The 18,079-nt window shown below is 40.3% G+C and overlaps 1 protein-coding gene across 1 annotated transcript; it reads left to right on the forward strand.

Annotated features, from left to right (window-relative positions):
* Positions 1 to 13,403: 13,403 nt before the first annotated feature.
* Positions 13,404 to 14,546, forward strand: LOC125722607 (cytohesin-2-like; the record flags this gene model as incomplete). The annotated part of the gene is made up of 1 exon (XM_048998796.1): positions 13,404 to 14,546. A coding segment is annotated over one exon (1,143 nt), but the record flags the coding sequence as incomplete, so codon positions are not given.
* Between the last annotated feature and the right edge of the window lie 3,533 nt (positions 14,547 to 18,079).

Here is an 18,079-nt window from a genome sequence, read left to right on the forward strand (position 1 = left end):
GCCCCATAGTTAATGATGGGGATTAAATCAGGCGATGAAGACAGCCAGGTTACAATTTCATCACCTTCCAAGCTGGTTTTAAGGTGATGTCATGGTCTGTGCCTATTCTTGAAGTTTCAACTTGTGAGCCTTATGCATTGTATTAAGCTGATGTCTGTGTCAAAGTACGCATGAAAGAAAATTAGACTATTTTGCTGGGGAAAGACGATCATGACTACAGACTGTTGTGTGTCTGGCTGTAGTACCAACAGCAAGAAAATCCCAGATAGAACACTTTAAACCCAAATCTAAGTTTGTTCTTAGGTCCTACAGGCTTGTTGGCTCAGGGTGTCGTGCTCTTAACATCATGGCTGAGCTCTGCATGTCATATGCATGTTCTGCTGCTTGTTTCCTTGTGCCTGTGTGTGTCTGTGTCTGTCAGTGAGTCCTATGATGCACTGACCTTCTTAGCAGAATATTCCACTTCCTTACAGTATGTCCTATTGTGACTCCCCTATGATCCTGTACTGAATAGATTATAAAAAGCATGGACATAATCAAATGCTACATCTTCCTTAACTATTCATTTAAAATTTTTTAAATGATTTATTTTTCCACTTTTACGTTTAGTGGTCACTCCATAAGAGCTGTCCTTTAACGTGCTGCGCAGTGTCCCTGGATGCTTTGCAGTCCACTGCAAGGCTTGGACTTGAGGAGTCGATTCATTATGAAATTTGATTTGATTTGATTTGATTCAAACCCTTTATTGCTGTTGCAATATACCATGTCACTAGTCACAAGTACCAGCGAAAAACAGGCCATCGCCCGACCTTACATATACAACATCACAGTAGGGGGTAGACCGGCCGGGAGACAGGGGAGGAGAGAAGAGAAGAAAAGAAACAGAGTAACATGAGGAGAGAGGAGGAGAATAAAAAAGCAGCCCCCAGACTGTACTCCAGTGGGGAGGACATTGTGGGAACCGAAAAAAACACCTCAGCAACATAAGCACATGGTCACACCTTACAACATAAAAATGACTCCCAGTCTGAGCTGTGAGCTAATGCAGAATAACCAGAAGCCAGGTAGTGACTCTTGGTTGTTGTAGTTGTTCTCTTCTGACCAGGGAGGTGTTCCACTAAGCAGGATTTCTCAGTTAGCGGAGTTAACTTAAGCTAGAAGTCATGATTGTTCAATAGGAATGCTCCTTACCTCTTACTGGACAATTATGAGTGAGCCAGTGTCTTGTTTAAAAAGAGAAAATCTGTATCCATCTTCTGAATTATTCTGAATTATTCTACTCCTAAACAAACAGTTATCCTCAGAGGCAGCATAACATCTTGGCAGCTGCTCGATGCAGCATTGAAAAGCACTACAGAGAGTAATGAGCTCACAGATGTAATGAGCACAGAGCACGCTGCTCTCAGCAGTTGAGGACATTAATTTTTCCCCACAGAATACTCTGCTTGTGTAGTGTTTGTACTTGCCCTGCTACTGAAGGGGCATAAGTGATAATTAAGTGACATGATAATAAAGTGCATTGCTGGGTGTCTCTTTGCCAACCTCGCATGAAACAGTACTGTGATGCAAGACAGGGAGCTCGCACTCCCTCATTCAGAGAAGGGCACAGAGTGCGGCTGTGGAAACCAGCGCATGTGCAAAAAGGGCATCAGAAATTCTCTGCACCCATCGAGACCCATCCTAGCTGACGGGAAAGCATGGCATGCTGCCCATTTGGCCTCAGTACCCAGTGGACTTCCCAAATTTCCAGCCCTGCCAAAGACTGTTCCTGAAGGAACAGTTGAGCTTGGAATGGCCTAAGGAACTGGAAGCTGTGCAGCCAGGGCACACAAACCATCATCGGCTCAAGGACTATGGAACTTCACAGAATTAAACAAAGAAATGAAATGCATGTTCTGAGCGTGATTTTCTGGTTAGAAAGAGATAACTTAAAGGAAAAGATAGATTCAGTATAAAATATATAACAGTTGTTCGTAGATCCTCTTACTGTGGTCCTCAGTGAATGGAACATTTCTAATTGTAATTGATTTCTGTTGGAAGCAAAACAGGCAGTTCATAGTGAAAAGGTTGTGCAGTTACAGGAAGGCACAAGCACAATGTTTTTTGTTGAACTTACATTCTATTTTGTCTGGGGTGTAATGACCTTATAGGAAGAAATGTTACAGGTAAGGCGTGTCTTTAATAGAATACAGTGCTGCTGCAGGAAGACGAATACATAAGTAAAGGGGGGATGTTGCGTTCAGTTAGTAATTGTTCTGTTTTCCATATTACTGTATGTCACAAGAGGGTGCTGTAAGGCTGTTTTATTCGACTTCAATTCCTATTCCAAGAGTCAAGAATGGATAGTTGATCCCAGGCAGCAGTTTTCCAGATTATCAACTTCAAAAACTTAAAAATATGATAGGAAAAAAGTCTTTGTAAAATTAAGAAGTATATAATACTATGAATGACAAGGGGTCTTAATACTTTTCATTTAATTTTATTAACTCAATCTTTTGCTGGCAAGTATACCTTTTAAATTATATACATAACAGTACAACTGCATTATTTGTGTCTTGTATGCACACTCCATACAAAGTAAAAGGATAGGGCGGCTACTTCATTAATAGTATTTCTTATTTATACTTTACATTTCCTTTCTACTGCCCAACTCCCAGAGGACCATACCGTTTTATTACAATATAGCAGTCTACCGAAATGTCGATACTAATCATACATTTGAGTGACATAACTAAATAGACATATGTTGACACACAGACACAGATAAAAACAATTAAACTCCCTCTATGTGAAAATGACATGAGACACACGTCCTCAATGTTAAAATTCATGATTGTAAAAAATGACCATTGTTGCTAATGTTATATCTCAGGTCTCAGATTACTTCGTTAAGTGTCAATTAAACTGAGGCAGACAGGCGAATTATGGGGCAAACTGGGGTTTTAATAAGGGAATCGGGGGAACGGGTAGCAGGTAACATCTGACGCGACTAACATCAATGACAGACAAGGCAAGCAGGTAAGACCAGGACTTAAATAAGACAGGACCAAGCAAAGTAAATGGACAAAGCTGGAGACGATCAGGGAAGCACACGTGGGTAATCAGGGGGCGTGGCACACACGAGGAGCGGACGGAGCGGGCGTCACAGCAACAACATGAGGAATGTTAAAACTAGAAAACAGGGAACCACATTTCACAGGTAAAAAAATCTGCAGTACGGTCAAATAAGATACATAACATGTTTACTTGCCTGTGACACTGACGGGATACTAGCATTAGTTTTTGTTGAGAATACTATGAGCAATACTACATAAATTTGGGGGGGGCAGTAGTGGTGGGCTTGTTTATTTATTCAAAATAATTGTAAGATATAAATGCGTTAATTAGTAAAGAAGTTATGGCTAAAAGGTCTTTCCATCTACACCCTGACATGTTGCTTGTTTATGTCTAATTACCGCTCCAAGATGGTGGCACTGCTGACTCGTTGTGGAAAAGCGAGGTGAGGCATCTAGGCTTTCAAATTCATGAGCACCACGATGTACTTCGTTTAAATGGGAGGTTCACCCCAAAACTATAAAAAGATATTTTAGAGGGGCCTTAATGCTATCTATTCATCAAAGTTCTGCTGGGAGTTGTTCAGGTTTGGAAATATCAGCCGTAGAAATGTCGTGCTTCTATCGAAGTACACTACTCGTATCACTGCACATTAGACACAAGCGCGAGCTCCCTGGCAATATCTGCTGCGCAGTGATATTATTGGTGTGTGGCGTCGGGTAGAAGGAAATAGTTCGTATATTCAACTGCTCGCGACGAAGTCTGTGGATTTTCTTAACCTGTTCCTGATTTCTGGTAAGGGATATTGCTGTTGAATTTTTCAAATACGATGTTCTGGCGCTTTAAGTAGTGAAAGCAAAATTGAATCTTATTATATTGCTTATTCATTAATTAGTACCTATAACATGTATACTGCCCAATGTTTTGATTTAATAAATATTTAAAATTAATAAATATTTCAAAAATACTTCAATATTTAAAATGGTTCATGATTTTCAGGAGCGGTACAGTGGTTAGCACTGTTGCCTTACACCTTTGGGTCCCAGGTTCGAGTCTCCGCATGGGTCACATGTGTGCGGAGTTTGCATGTTCTCCCCATGTCGTCGTGAGGTTTCCTCTGGGTACTTTGGTTTCCCCCCACATTCCAAAGACATGCTGAGGCTAATTGGACTTGCTAAATTGCCCGTAGGAGAGCATGTGTGAGTGAATGGTGTGTGAGTGTGCCCTGCGATGGGCTGGCCCCCCATCCTGGGTTGATTGATGGATGATTTTCAGGTCACACTGCCCCCTCAGAGCCCACCAATCAGTGACTGTCTCATAGTGTGATGTAATACACAATGTCCGCACCACCCACTTTTCAATGAGCAGTAAAAACACACCAACTTGTCTCAGCGGACAGCGGCTCTTATCAGATAAGGGGAAAAGGACGAGATATAAAAAGTAAAAATAAATATATCACATTTGGTTAACATCAAATGAAAACAGCCCTGCAATAATATATTGGATTCTAGGATATCACCTATTAAAAGGGTGAATCTATTCTAGCAGACCATAAAAATCCAATTATGAACAGTGAAAATGGGCATAATAGGTCCCTATAAACGACAGGTTTCTGTCCATGGTGCTGAAAACCAGGATTGGCAGAATTCACATTACAGCGATTCCCCACTATATCGCGGATTTTCCTCCGACGCTTCACAATTCTCTGCGTATCCCGTACATTGTTTGTGGTCCGATTGTTTTCGTTTTGTTCTAAGCCCTACGATGGAAGACGTTGACCATTCAGGAGAAGGTAAAACTTCTGGATATGCTTCGGGAAGGAAAGCGTTATGCGGACGGCGCTTGACATTACGGCTTGAATGAATCAACAGTACGCTACATGAAGAAGGATGAAAAGAATGTGTAAGAGCCATATATATTTTAATTTTTATATATTCCATTACATATATAGAGAGAAAGTTGTGTGTGTGTATATATATTAAAAATTATTATTTTATTATTATTATTATTATTATTATTATTATTATTATTATTATTATTATTATTATTATGTTACTCATATCCTTAGCCCGACATTTAACATAGCCCGATATATGTGTTTTAATGAGTTTACATATGTTTAAAGCATGTGGGAGGGGTATTTTAAGGCTTAAACTTCAAAAAAAAATTATATGATCCTTCTGTATCGTGGATTTTCACCTATCGCTGATGGGTCTGGAACGCATCTACTGCGATAGGCAAATTTACCTTCATGTGGAGTCTTGGCTTTTCACAATGTTTCATTCCTACTTATAGCTAAGGTTTTTTTTAGCCGTCGTCACTCTAAGTTTGCCCATTAATGGTTTGGAATTGGGAATGTAAAGCTGTTTTGTTAGCATGTCTGCCTTACAATTCCTTTACTGTAAGTCGAGGCCTGCTGGAGCTCAATTCTGCTTCATGGCACTTGTATTTACTCTTTATTTTGCATTACATTATGTTTGAGACTAACCCCTTTATCTACCTCTCCATTCCTCCTGTTGAGCTCCATACAGAACTAGTGGAGAAAAGGGGTGCTTGGAGGGGAGACGATATCTCTGGATGCCCACTTAAGAAATATCTGCGTTACCTTCCAATACACCTTCCAAACTTAAGTGGATTGAACATGGGTGCTGTTGAATTAATAAAAAAAATGCACTGTATTAAAATTATTTTGTTTATATAACATAAAATTGAACTATAAACATGAAATTTAAATCTGTTTATATATTGACAAAATAATAATTCAGAATTTTGAACCCTCATTGAACAAAATTAAACCTAATATGGACAAATGGAAAGCATTGAAATTATCCTTATGGGGGGAAAGTTAATGTTACTAAAATGGTTGTGGTGCCTCAAGTTAATTATCTCTCTATGATGCTTCCATTTAATATTCCGGAAATGATATTTGAACATTATGAGAGTATAGTAAAAGATTTTTGTTTGGGAAAGAAAAAAACCTATAGGATTAAAATTACTTCGCCCAGAGACAAGGGAGGTCTAGGATTGCCAGATGTTAGATTATATAGCATGTCATTTGAAATAGCCAAACTCTACTATCACTGGAAGAATGTGAATTCTGATGTGGACTGGATAGCTATCGAGAGCAATTTGGCTTCACTATTTCAACCTCTGTACATTCTGTCACAATGGGGGGACAATATAAGAAACACAAACCCGATAATATCTTTTTCGAGGAATATATGGATCAAAATACATAAGAAGCTTAAAGTATCACATGACATGCAGCCATATTCCTCAATTTGGCACAATCCTCAAATACAAATAGGAAAAAGTATGGAAACAATGGCAATCCAAAGGGGTGAAAACTCTTTGGGATTTATTTGTAAATAGGATGTTTATGTCATAATCAGACTTAAAGAGTAAGTATGATGTAGGAGGAGGAGGGAGTTTTTGGAAGTTTTTGCAACTGAGGCATTGAGTCACAAGTGTTAAAATAGAGAAGATGAATGGTTAAGAATACTTACTAGAGTGGGGAAATATTATAGGGAAGTAAAAGGTAAATTTATTCAGTGTATAATTATGCACTGACACTACTGGACACCAATTAGACTAAATAGAACTGGACTAATTAATACTGATCAGTGTTTCGGAATTTTAGAAGGCAGGTGGGGGCTTATTTACGTATGCTGTGGCAGTGCTCTCAGGTATATCCATTTTGGGGTAGAGTTCTTGATCTCCTGGACAAATGGCTAGGCTTTACTTTTCCCTGCAAACCTGACTCTGTCTGCTAGGAGATAGAGTGGAATTGCCAAAGGTGAATAATAAACAGTTTAAGGCTGTGATGGTGGGACTCATAACTGCCATGAGGGTAATATTAAGGCATTTGAAGTCCTCAACAATCCCCAATATAAAGGAATGGACCGATGAGATGATTAAGGCAGCTTCATATGAAAAAATGTTGGACAGACTAAATGGGAAACGAGATATAATGAAAATGTGGGAATGTTTCTAGGGCCATGTTTTTGAAGGATAAATGGCTGGGAGGTTGAATATGATTGGTCATATTGTTTTATAAATGTGAATGGCTGAAGTGTATTATATGAGAGTGCTGTAACTTTTTGGTTTGAAAAATAAGAAAAATTTGAATTACAAAATAAAATGTTCTTAGAAAGTAATTTCATGTAACCACTTAAAATTAATTACATCCAACAGTAAATTTTTTAGTGTAGGTAAGTAGATGGATCGATAAAATTAAATAATTATTACAAATCACAAATAACTATTACAGTCATGGCCAAAAATATTGGCACCCCTGCACTTGTGTCAAAAAACACACCCATTCTCCTAGAAAATTGTTGCAATTACAGATGCTTTGGCATTGTCATTAATTTCTCTTGTTGGCACTTGAAGAAAACAAAAAGAGGAAGAAGGAAAAACAGGAATTGGAGACATTCCACGCAAAAGGGCACCTGCCCTTCTCATATTGTCTCAAAAACCCAAAGCCAGTCAGAGTGGTCTGGGGGTGATTGTACACCAAAATAGGCCATTTCATTCATGTTGATCTTAGTCTTTCTCATGATGGTGGGTAAATCTGGGGTGGCTCTTGTGGTTCTCATATGAGGTCTTTGGTGCACATTAAGTGAATCAGATACAGGCCACCCATTGTGTACCTCTGTGCCATTTAAATGGGCTTGCAATCTGAAGAGGTGTGAGGTCACAGTGATTTAACACTGGTCCACTTTTTCTTATGGCCTTGAGCCAGGTCATGACAATATCTTGTGTAGCACTAATGACGTAATGGCATCTGCTCATGTTATCTCATAACTTGAAGCTGTTTGTGCAGCACAACCCACACGGCACCAACAAGACATTGAGAAGAATCCCAGCAGCCCTCGGCTCTCTTACCCAATGCTGTTATAAGGGGACCAAACTTCTTTAAATTTCGCTTCCACAGTGGCTTTTGAAAAAAATAAGCAAATCACGCAATGCTATTGAAATTATTAAAACATAGAGATTAACAGTCAGATATGTTTTGTGATTTTAAATGAGGAAGTGATATATTGGATATAACATGAATGTATTTCTTATTTCTTTTTTTTTTGGGGTTTTCTGTGGTGAGAAATGAAAGCTACAGGCATGTAAATATTGCTTCCTGTAGTAACTTGTAAAATGTTCCTCATTGTTAACAATCACATTACATGTGAAGGTGTCAGTCAGTGGAAACGCATAGTGAGGAACGCTGGCCAGCCATTGTATTCGTTCAGGACCAGCCCATCAAGTAAAGGTTTCAGCACCACGGACAGTGACCTGTGTTAAACTGACCTCAGGTTCCTACATTGGCTCTATGGAATTTTCTGTAAATAATTAAATGCCACTGGCCCCCTACATGCGGAAATGTTTCCCCCTCCCCCAGACTTCTTCAGAGAGCTTTGGAGGACATTGTCTGCACGCTACCAGAGGTAACTAAGAATGTGCTTGAGTTGGGAGGAGGCAGTAGTCCCCATTTTTCCCTCCTGCTGTAGAGGGTCATCGGGAGGAGGTGGGTTTGCTGCTCTCTTTCGTGTCTCCTCAGCAGGTGGCTCTTAGAGATTTGTCTGAGAAAGGTCTGTACCAGGCTTGTGTTAAAGTGCTGCATTTTCGGGCACTGAGTGGACTGGCAGATTCTAGGTGGTCAGGTTTGTTGAGGCCTGGATCTTCCCCGCGGGGATGTTGGAGGTCCCTGTACAAGCCCCCCATTGAGAAGCACACGGTGGATCTTCAGTGGCAGATTGTGCACGGGGCAGTGGCCACAAACAGACAGGTGATGCACATTGATTCCACAGGGTGGCAATTGGTTTTCTTAGCTAATCTGTTTCTTTAAAACAAAGAAATGGATTGTTTACTTGTGTCTTTTATTCTACATCATAGATAATGCGAACCTTCATATAAGTAAGAGGTAATATTTTGCTCAGTATCAGTTCAAGTTCAAATACTTCAGGTTTTTTATTTGACAAAACACATAAAATTGTTCAGATACTTCAGGTTTTTTATTTGACAAAACACATAAAATTGTCATGCAAAGTCATTGATTTATTTTTAAAACTATTGCACTGTGATACATTTAACATCATATTTTCAGTTCTGCCAAATCTCATATTGACATCTTAGTGGTTTTCCAACGGCTTGTGGTGTCACATGGTGGTCGAAAATGATATTACAGGCTTTTGTTGAAATTACCTTAAAATTCATCTGGAATGTATTGATTTATGCCATAATTAATGATGCAAATTAACACAGATGGGGCCATTTTGACCCCATTTTGATGTTTTTGAAGAGGTAGACGGTCCAGTTGGCTGTATTAGTCAGTCTGCTAAGAAACATGGCGCCAACAAGCCCATGGCCCCTTTTCATGTAAAACTTCGTACAGGAGGCTGTTTGTGCAGATTAGTGCCTTTGTTAGCCTCGGCTCCTGTAAATCATATAAGCACACCCACCACACCCCCAGGAGCATTCCGCGTGCCCCCACCGGCCAACCTGCTTGTCCCCCCCAACCCACAGACCGTCTGTAGTTCTGAAATTTATCCACATGGCTGCTGACCAAGTCTAAGGTAAAATTTCATAAATGAAATTTTCAGTAAAATACATTTTTTTCCTCTAATCTGGGAGACAGTGCAGAATTATTGGAGTCGGTCCTAACTCTGTCTTCAATATGTACCCAGCAGGCACCTAGGACTCGTATCTCCCTCTGAGAATCTCTTCTAATGCGCTCAGCAGCAGAAATTCTCCATCCTAGATGAGCCTGCAAAGTTCTGTAGAAGTTAAATATACTTTAGTCAAATAAAGGATGAGACAATTTACTTAAAGCATGATACAGTTCATATTGCTCTTCAGGCTTCGTGATAAAATATTAAAATTATGGAGTACAAAGTTGTACATGCAAAGAATACAATGCAGAGTGGCAGAGCGCCTGGCCCAGAGGGTTTAATGGAATTTATCTTAATGTCTTTATTCTATTTTACTTTAATTTTTACCATATTATTCATTGTATTGTTCTTTCGATTTTATTTCTATTTTATTTTTGCTAATACACCGGATCTGAGTGCCTCATTTTGTTCCCTTCATGTAGAACACGTTTTGTAATGACAATAAAACATCCTTATCCTCATCTAAATCACACTGTCTAACTACTAACCTGTTTAAATAATATAATTGGATCTCAAAGGTTAATTGTCACTCAATTACCCCCTCAGCCCAACAGTACCACAAACACCCAACATGCACGGAAAGTTTCTCCTAAGTTGTTTTCCCTGCCTGGAACAATACCACAGCAGTCACATGGACTGATGTTTCAAAACATTTCAGAAACCTTGCATTGAAACTTGAGGTCTTTAGGAGGGATCAGTCCTGGGTGGCAAAGTTGCCACCACAAAGGTTTTTGATTAAGGGATTCATGATGCCAGGTAGCCATCTTTCACAAGCTGGTGGGCTGTGCCACTGATGCCTTTGCTTGGGTTTTATATGTCTGTCCTGGTTTGTGTTCTTGCCACTTCAGGTTCCCTGGTTTTGGTCTACATTCCTCGGTCCTCTGCTGTGGAGTCTACCTTCTGCTTCACCTCATTCTGGAGCCGCCCATCCAGTCAGCGGCCCATGTCCCCCTGGTTCCCTGTTTCCTGAGGTTAGTCAGCTAGTCTCCGGGGCCAGGGGCAGAAATCTGCCATGTTGGATGGGCGGCCCAGGTTGGGGTGCTCCATCATAGACTGGTACATGAAGGATTATAAATGGTTTTTAACCAGTATGTACCGAGTGTGCGTCGTGACGAAAAGAATGTCATGGGAACATTTAGGACTGACTGCAGTATTAGTTCAAAGCATGATTGTGTTTTTCTTAATTTTTATTGATTTATTTTTGGATTATTAATTTTTTAAAGTAACTTCATTCAGTTAAAAGGGGTTTGTCCATTTGCTTTAGCAGAAGTTCGTGTAAGTATGATGTTCACCTTCCTTTTTCATAGTCTAGTCTTTGCCAAGTTTTATGCTTATTTCCCCTGGTTAAGTTAATCTGACGTGTGTTTAGGAGGGTCATACAGGCTTTTTGTTTGTAATGGAAGCACAGGGTCTGTACTTGCAGCTTATTTGCCATGCTAATGGAAGTATTTTACCTTCCTCTCTAATCTCTTTTTTTCTTGGCTCTCACTGCAGTCTTCTCTATGCCAGGGTTTCTCAACCCAGTCCTTGGACCCCACTGCAAAGATCCACAGTTTTGCTCTGTCCAAGCTCTCAGCACAGCAGTAAAAGGTGACTGTTTGGTTCATGCATGCAGGGATCTGGGACAGAGCAAAAACGTGGAGCTGTCTGGTGGGCTGAGGAATGAGTTTAGAAATGCTGCTGTATGAAGTATTAAACCATTTGACCGGTTGGATAAATGTTAAAATGTTTTCTCAAAATATAAAAAGAGATAATCTTCTGTTTTGCGTCTCATTACAAGCAAACTTGTTTTTTGTTTTTATGTCACTCTAGTATTTGATATCTAATTTTCAGTCTTCTGGCAATATAATCTGGTGAATGGGGAAAGACTTCCAGCAGGGGCTCCGGTTTCCTCCCACAGTCCAAAAGTGCGCAGGGTAGGTTAATTGGCAAATCTGAGTTGTGAGTGTTTGCGCCCTGCAGAGTGTTGACTCCTGCCCAGGGTTGGTTCCTGCCTACGCCTGTTGTTCCAAGGACAGGCTCCGGTCCCCCCCGCGACCTCAGTTTGGCTTGCTGTCTCCCCGCTTGGTTTTCTTTGGTTTACGTCTTCACTAGCCCCCTTGTTGCTTTGACTTGTGTGTAAGTTATGTATGTGTGATTGTATTGCTGCATAGGGAGTGACTGCTATTTTGTTTTGCAAGTGTGTGTTGGACTCTGTTTATTTGGTTAGGGAGTGAGGTGGAGTGTTTGTCTTTTGGTTTCCTTTTCTTTTGCACTTAGGTGAGATTAGCTGTGGGTCGCACTTGATAGTTGGGGATTTTGTTTGTTATTTTGGCTGTGGTCAGTCCCAAAGTCTTTTGCACTGGGTTATTTGTTCAGTGTCAGTATTATACATGGAAAAAAAATGAAAATACAAAAAATATCCCTTTGTCCACTGGTGTTCCCTTCTTGCCCTCACCCTGTTTGTCCCTTTATCCCATTCCCCTTTCCCGTGAATACTGTTACACTCCAACCCTAGACAGGATATCAAAACAGCATCTTACCTATCGTTTTAAAAGAGATGAGGGATATTAATCATTGACCTTTATCTTTGCTATTTCAGAAATCCGTATCTGCTACCTTGTGACTGGAAGTATACACTGTAAAAAAAAGGCAAAATTTGTCACAGTTTTAAACCATTTTATATTAGCCAATTTGACTACAGTATAATTATTTTTTTCCTCTTATGTTAAATGACAGAAAAGTTTTTATCAAAACTACATTGCATAACTGGCATCGTAGTACTGATTAGCACCGATTCAGGCATCCCGATGAACAAATATGAAATTCATTTAAACTGTGGTACCTTAAATCCGTCAAGTTACCCCGATAAGCCAGTAACCCTGATTCGTAGTACAGGCCACTGATCGGTGTAAACGTATTGTTTAAACGGCGCTGTTGCATTACCAGGGTGAGACGTTGACTTGTTGGTTAGCTATAAAAACAGACGTTAGTGCAACTCCACGTTAATGGTGCGGTCATCATGGCTTATAAATGCTTATTATCGTTCATCATTGTTTGTGTCAGTAACGATAACATAAACACGGGTAGGCACCAGGAGAACATCATTGGCTCTTGCATCGATTACTTTTCCCGTAACACCCTTTAGATTGTTTCCCTGAAGGGCAGCAAACCGACAATTTCGGTGTGATTGAGCTGATCACGTGTGCATGGGGAGGGAATGCGGACCACATGACCTTCCCGGCGAGCTCAGCGCATCCAGCATCGCTTCGCAAATACAATCAAAATGTTTTATCTTTATTCACACTTTCTATCTTTATTCATTATCTCTACGATCTCACTGCTGGACGAATGCCTGGCATTCAGAGCATTCTTTATTAGCCATTTGCCTTTGGATGCAGTTTATTTGCATGCCCCAAAGCTTCCAGGCATCAGTAATTGCTTCCCACGTTACTCCGGTCCTGGGGTCTTCTGTAACTGCCCTTTGGGATTACATATATTCAGCATATGCTTTTGTCCGAAGTGAGGAGAGTTTGGGGTCAGAGCACTTGGGTCTAAGGGACTTGCTCAAGGGCTTAACAATGTTACGATTACTCTGCCATGGGAGTTGAACCAACAACCAAACTGGCAGAGATGGCCAACCTGCTGAGCTCCACACCCGCTGACGATCTCCTTTTCCTGTCTGCTGCAGTCTCCATGGACCTGAGTCCAGAGAAGCACTCTGAACTTGAGGACATCCGGCTGAGGAAAGGAGCCCTTCTGCTGGAGATCCAGAGGCTGCGGGAGGCGCTGAGAGAGGCCCTCATGGAAGTGGAGGGCCTTGAATCCAGCACCAAACGCAGCCAAATCTTAGAAAAGAATAGGCATGTCGCCATGGGAAGAAAGAAATTCAACATGGACCCTAAGAAGGGTATCCTGTTCATGGTACAAAACAATCTTCTCCGGCACACGTCTGAGGACATCGCCCAGCTCCTATACAAGGGAGAGGGGCTGAACAAAACAGCCATTGGGGATTACCTGGGTGAGAGAGACGACTTCAATATCCAAGTCCTCCAAACATTTCTTGGGCTTCACGAATTCGCAGGGTTCAACCTGGTACAGGCTCTCAGGCAGTTCCTCTGGAGTTTCCGTCTGCCAGGAGAAGCACAAAAGATTGACAGGATGATGGAGGCCTTTGCGCAGAGGTACTGTCAATGTAATCCTGGAGTCTTCCAGAACATTGACACCTGCTATGTACTTTCATTTTCCATAATCATGCTAAACACTAGCCTTCATAATCCAAATGTGAGAGACAAGCCCAGTGTGGACAGGTTCATCTCCATGAATCGAGGAATCAATGATGGAGGCAACCTGCCAGATGAACTCCTCCGAAATCTTTATAAGAGCATAAAGAATGAGCCATTCAAGATTCCTGAAGACATTGGGAATAATGCCTTCTTCAACCCTGACAGAGAGGGTTGGCTCTTCAAACTGGGAGGAGGACGGGTGAAAATATGGAAAAGGCGGTGGTTCATTCTGATGGATAACTGCCTTTACTACTTTAAACATACTACGGATAAGAAACCCAGGGTGATCATTCCGCTGGAGAATCTGAGCATCCGTGAGGTGAATGATCTCAGGAAGCCTAACTGCTTTGAACTGTACATCCCTAACAACAGCAGACAGCTGATGAAAGCCTGCAAAACGGAGGCGGACGGCCGCCTGGGAGAGGGAAATCATGTGGTGTACCGCATCTCGGCGCCAACCCCTGAGGAGAAGGACAAGTGGATACAGAGCATCACTGCTGCTGTGAGCACTGACCCTTTTTATGAGATGCTGTCAGTAAGAAAAAAACGGCTGAATAAATAAGTAACGATAAAGACTGTGTGAATATGGTTGGATGTGCTATTGCAGAAAGTATTTATTTCAGAACAAGGAACTTTGCACAAAGTAATGTTTAACCTTAAGGTAGCATGACCGAATTCCAGGTTTTGTTTTGATACGACTTATTGTTCACTACAGATTTTATCATCGAAATGCCCTGTCCTTTTTTTGTATAAATGTGTGTCACGGGTGTACGGCAGCGATCGCGGGCAGAGCGGCGATCGTGCGGGCAAGCGGGGAAGCAGGAAGCAGGCAGGCAGGATTCGGGACGAAACAAGGGGTTTAATCAAAATCCAGGGCAGGGAACACAGGACGGCTACAGACATCAATGACAGACAAGGAAAACTGGGGAGACCAGGACTTAAATGCACAGGACTGATTGAAAGCAAAACGGACACAGCTGGGTACGATCCGGGAAACACACGTGGGTAAGCAGGGGGCGTGTTACACAGGAGGAGCGAACGAGCCGGGCATGACAATGTGAAATTAAAAGTTATTTACACTGTATTGCTGATCTTTATGTCAGAGTACCTTTTTTTCTGAGAATCCACACTGCTGTAAATTTGCATCAACATGATTGGGATTGGGATGGAAAAATTATTTTCCATCTTAACCCATATTCTAAGCATATTGATTTCTCTTGTAAATTTTACTTTTACAGCAGTATGATTTAAGACACTAACAGCAATTCATTTTTCAACCAGTAATTGTTAATGTGATAGGAATTGCATTCAACAGCAAATGCGTTCAGCTTAACCAAATGTATAAATCTTACATATTCTGATGATTCGACATTCCCCCGACGTCTGTGTGATGTATTTCAGCAACAACACGCAGTTAATGAGATCACTATGCGGAATTTAGCCGACTGTTATTTTACTGATTAGGATATATCACCCATGATTGGGGTATACTATATATCAAGGGTCAGCAACCTTTTTGAAACTGAGAGCTACTTCACGGGTACTGAGCCATACAAAGGCTACCAGAACAGACTTTACCTAAACTTATCTAAACTTCATGTAGAATAAACACGTTTTAAATCCTTTTTTGGATATTGTCATTTTCAAATCTATATAAATACAAATGTGATTAAAGAAGAATAGCAACAAGATAAAATGAAATTTTAGTCACTGCCCACTGGTGAGTTGTGGTATTTTTAGAACAGGTCCGTGGACAACTCATGTGGTCCTTGGGGGCATCCTGGTGCCAGTGGGCACCATGTTGGTGACCCCTGTTCTAAATGGTATGTAGGGTTTGCAAACTACACCAACGCTTCTGATGTAGCTACATTTAGGCTTATAGTGGAATAATATAGTGGAAGATTCCTTGTGTGAGTGTCTGAGAGCGTGAAAGTCATGCCAGATGCATGGTAGTCGGCAGCCCTGCTTTCCGTGTGCATCTGTCTCTTACTTTAGGTGGCTAGAGATCCAGCATTACTCAGGATTAGGAGCCACTTGCACTGATAATAATTAGTTTCTTTTTCCCCTTGCAGTCTGCTGCTGTATAACATTATGAAATCAACCCAAAAATCCGCAACCCATGACCTCCTAATATTTACCCGAAACTATGTTTTCAAAATAGCACAACTGGACATGAACACCGCGGACCTGGAAACTCTGCTGAGCATTGAGAATCAGCTTGCAAAGGCTCTTAATTTGGATATGTTTGTGAAACATTCTGCTGCACAGCACAACAAAGAAAAACAACTGGTCAGTGATAATGAAAAGTACAATCAGCATTGTTTTAACCATGAGAGTCCAAATGCTTAGATAAATTGTCACTTTTTCAGTGTAAGTATGCTCCTGAGCTCCACGATTCTGAATGATAGTCGGTTTCTCACTGAACCTCCATGCCACTCTGTTAAAATCTCTCGCCACCCCATGTAAAATTTTCTAGATCCACCACTGTGCCAGAGCTAAGACTTAAGAATCTTGAGTATTATTTCAACATAAACTTTGCTTGGGTGCTTCATACTTTAAATTAAATATAAATTATGGCAACGTGCAAAACTATTAAGCAAAATGCAACGTATTTGTTTTTCGTTTACGTAATTATATATGTTGATTATGATTCTTTTTAGTTCCACAGTACATGCAGATACTAAAATCCAAGCATGCACTCTTAGGTTAATTGCTATCAGTTTATATAAAGATTTATAGAAATTTCAGTCAGAGACTAGCTTCTGATATAGAAAGAATGTTTACATTTTTTTTGGCCGTGGAATAGTTTTTCAGTGCTGCATGTAGTTTCTCTTTATTGTTTGAATAGGGCACAATTATAATTATACTACATTTATTATAATTATATAATTACATCATATTATAATTATTATATATATCATTATATTAGGGTGCCCCTCGCAGAAGGTAAATTTAATCTTATTTAATAAAATTTTTTATATAGCTTCAGATCACAGCAGAAGTCATTTACTGTAAGGTTACCTTTACCATAGAAGATATAACAGCTCCAAAAGTTCTTCATTTGGTACAGAAAACATATGCCTGACAGATGGTGAAGTTTATTCCGTCTTTATTCTTCTAGACACCGTGAAAAACTATAAAATAAACATATTATTAAATTCCTGCATTACATTTAATCTTACAAGACATTCTAAAAGATCCATGATATTACCGCTAAACAGCGGCTCATACATCACCGCAATTCCACTTTTCAATACAAGACAACAAGTAAATACAATAAATATAAATTACCGTTTGCGCCTTCTGACCAAATGCTTAGGAGTTATTACAGATCCTGCCGTGACAAGCCGACAAACCACAAGTTGACTCCATGAATCTCCCAGCATGCATTTACTCCTACCCTATTCCGTCACCTGACCATGTATTCAAGGGTTAACACGGATCAATTAAATAGTCAGCAGAGGGCACTGGCATACATTTCACAGTATACATTCTATATTAAATCAAACCAGCAAAAGGTGATTATAAAATAACCGTCTTAGTGACAGTTACAGAGTGGCGTAGTCACCCTTTCGCTCTATAGCGCCCCCTACCCCTACTACGATTATAATTATAATAATTGCCTCATGTGCAGTTGCGTTGGCTAAGTTACCTGGAGATGTTATTAGCTGCACATTCTCCTAGAAACTAACAACGGTGCTCACTCAGGTATATTTATATTGGTCAGAAAGCCCATGTAAAGTCTGATATAGTGCTGAATGTGTTATTTTATAGACAGTAATAGGTTTAATTAATTTTATATTCTATTACTGTAGAAAGCTATACTTGCTTACTTAAGGTATTTTGCATTATTAATGTGTGATTTAAATGAAGGTAGTTTTATTACAGTCAGCTTTTATTCACAGTGTCATCATGAAGAGGAAGTGTGACAATCGTGAGTTTTTGGGCAACCACAGAAAAGCAGGAAAGTAAGTAGAGACAGTGAGATAATTAGTGCCAGTCAGATGATAGACGTATACAGTATGTGAGTCAAGGGTTCTTCATATATTAATCAACCCATTCAGATAACAAATCCTGAGAGATCCATTCCTGAGC

Source organism: Brienomyrus brachyistius, unplaced genomic scaffold, assembly GCF_023856365.1.
Source record: "Brienomyrus brachyistius isolate T26 unplaced genomic scaffold, BBRACH_0.4 scaffold40, whole genome shotgun sequence".
Lineage (NCBI taxonomy): Eukaryota > Metazoa > Chordata > Actinopteri > Osteoglossiformes > Mormyridae > Brienomyrus > Brienomyrus brachyistius.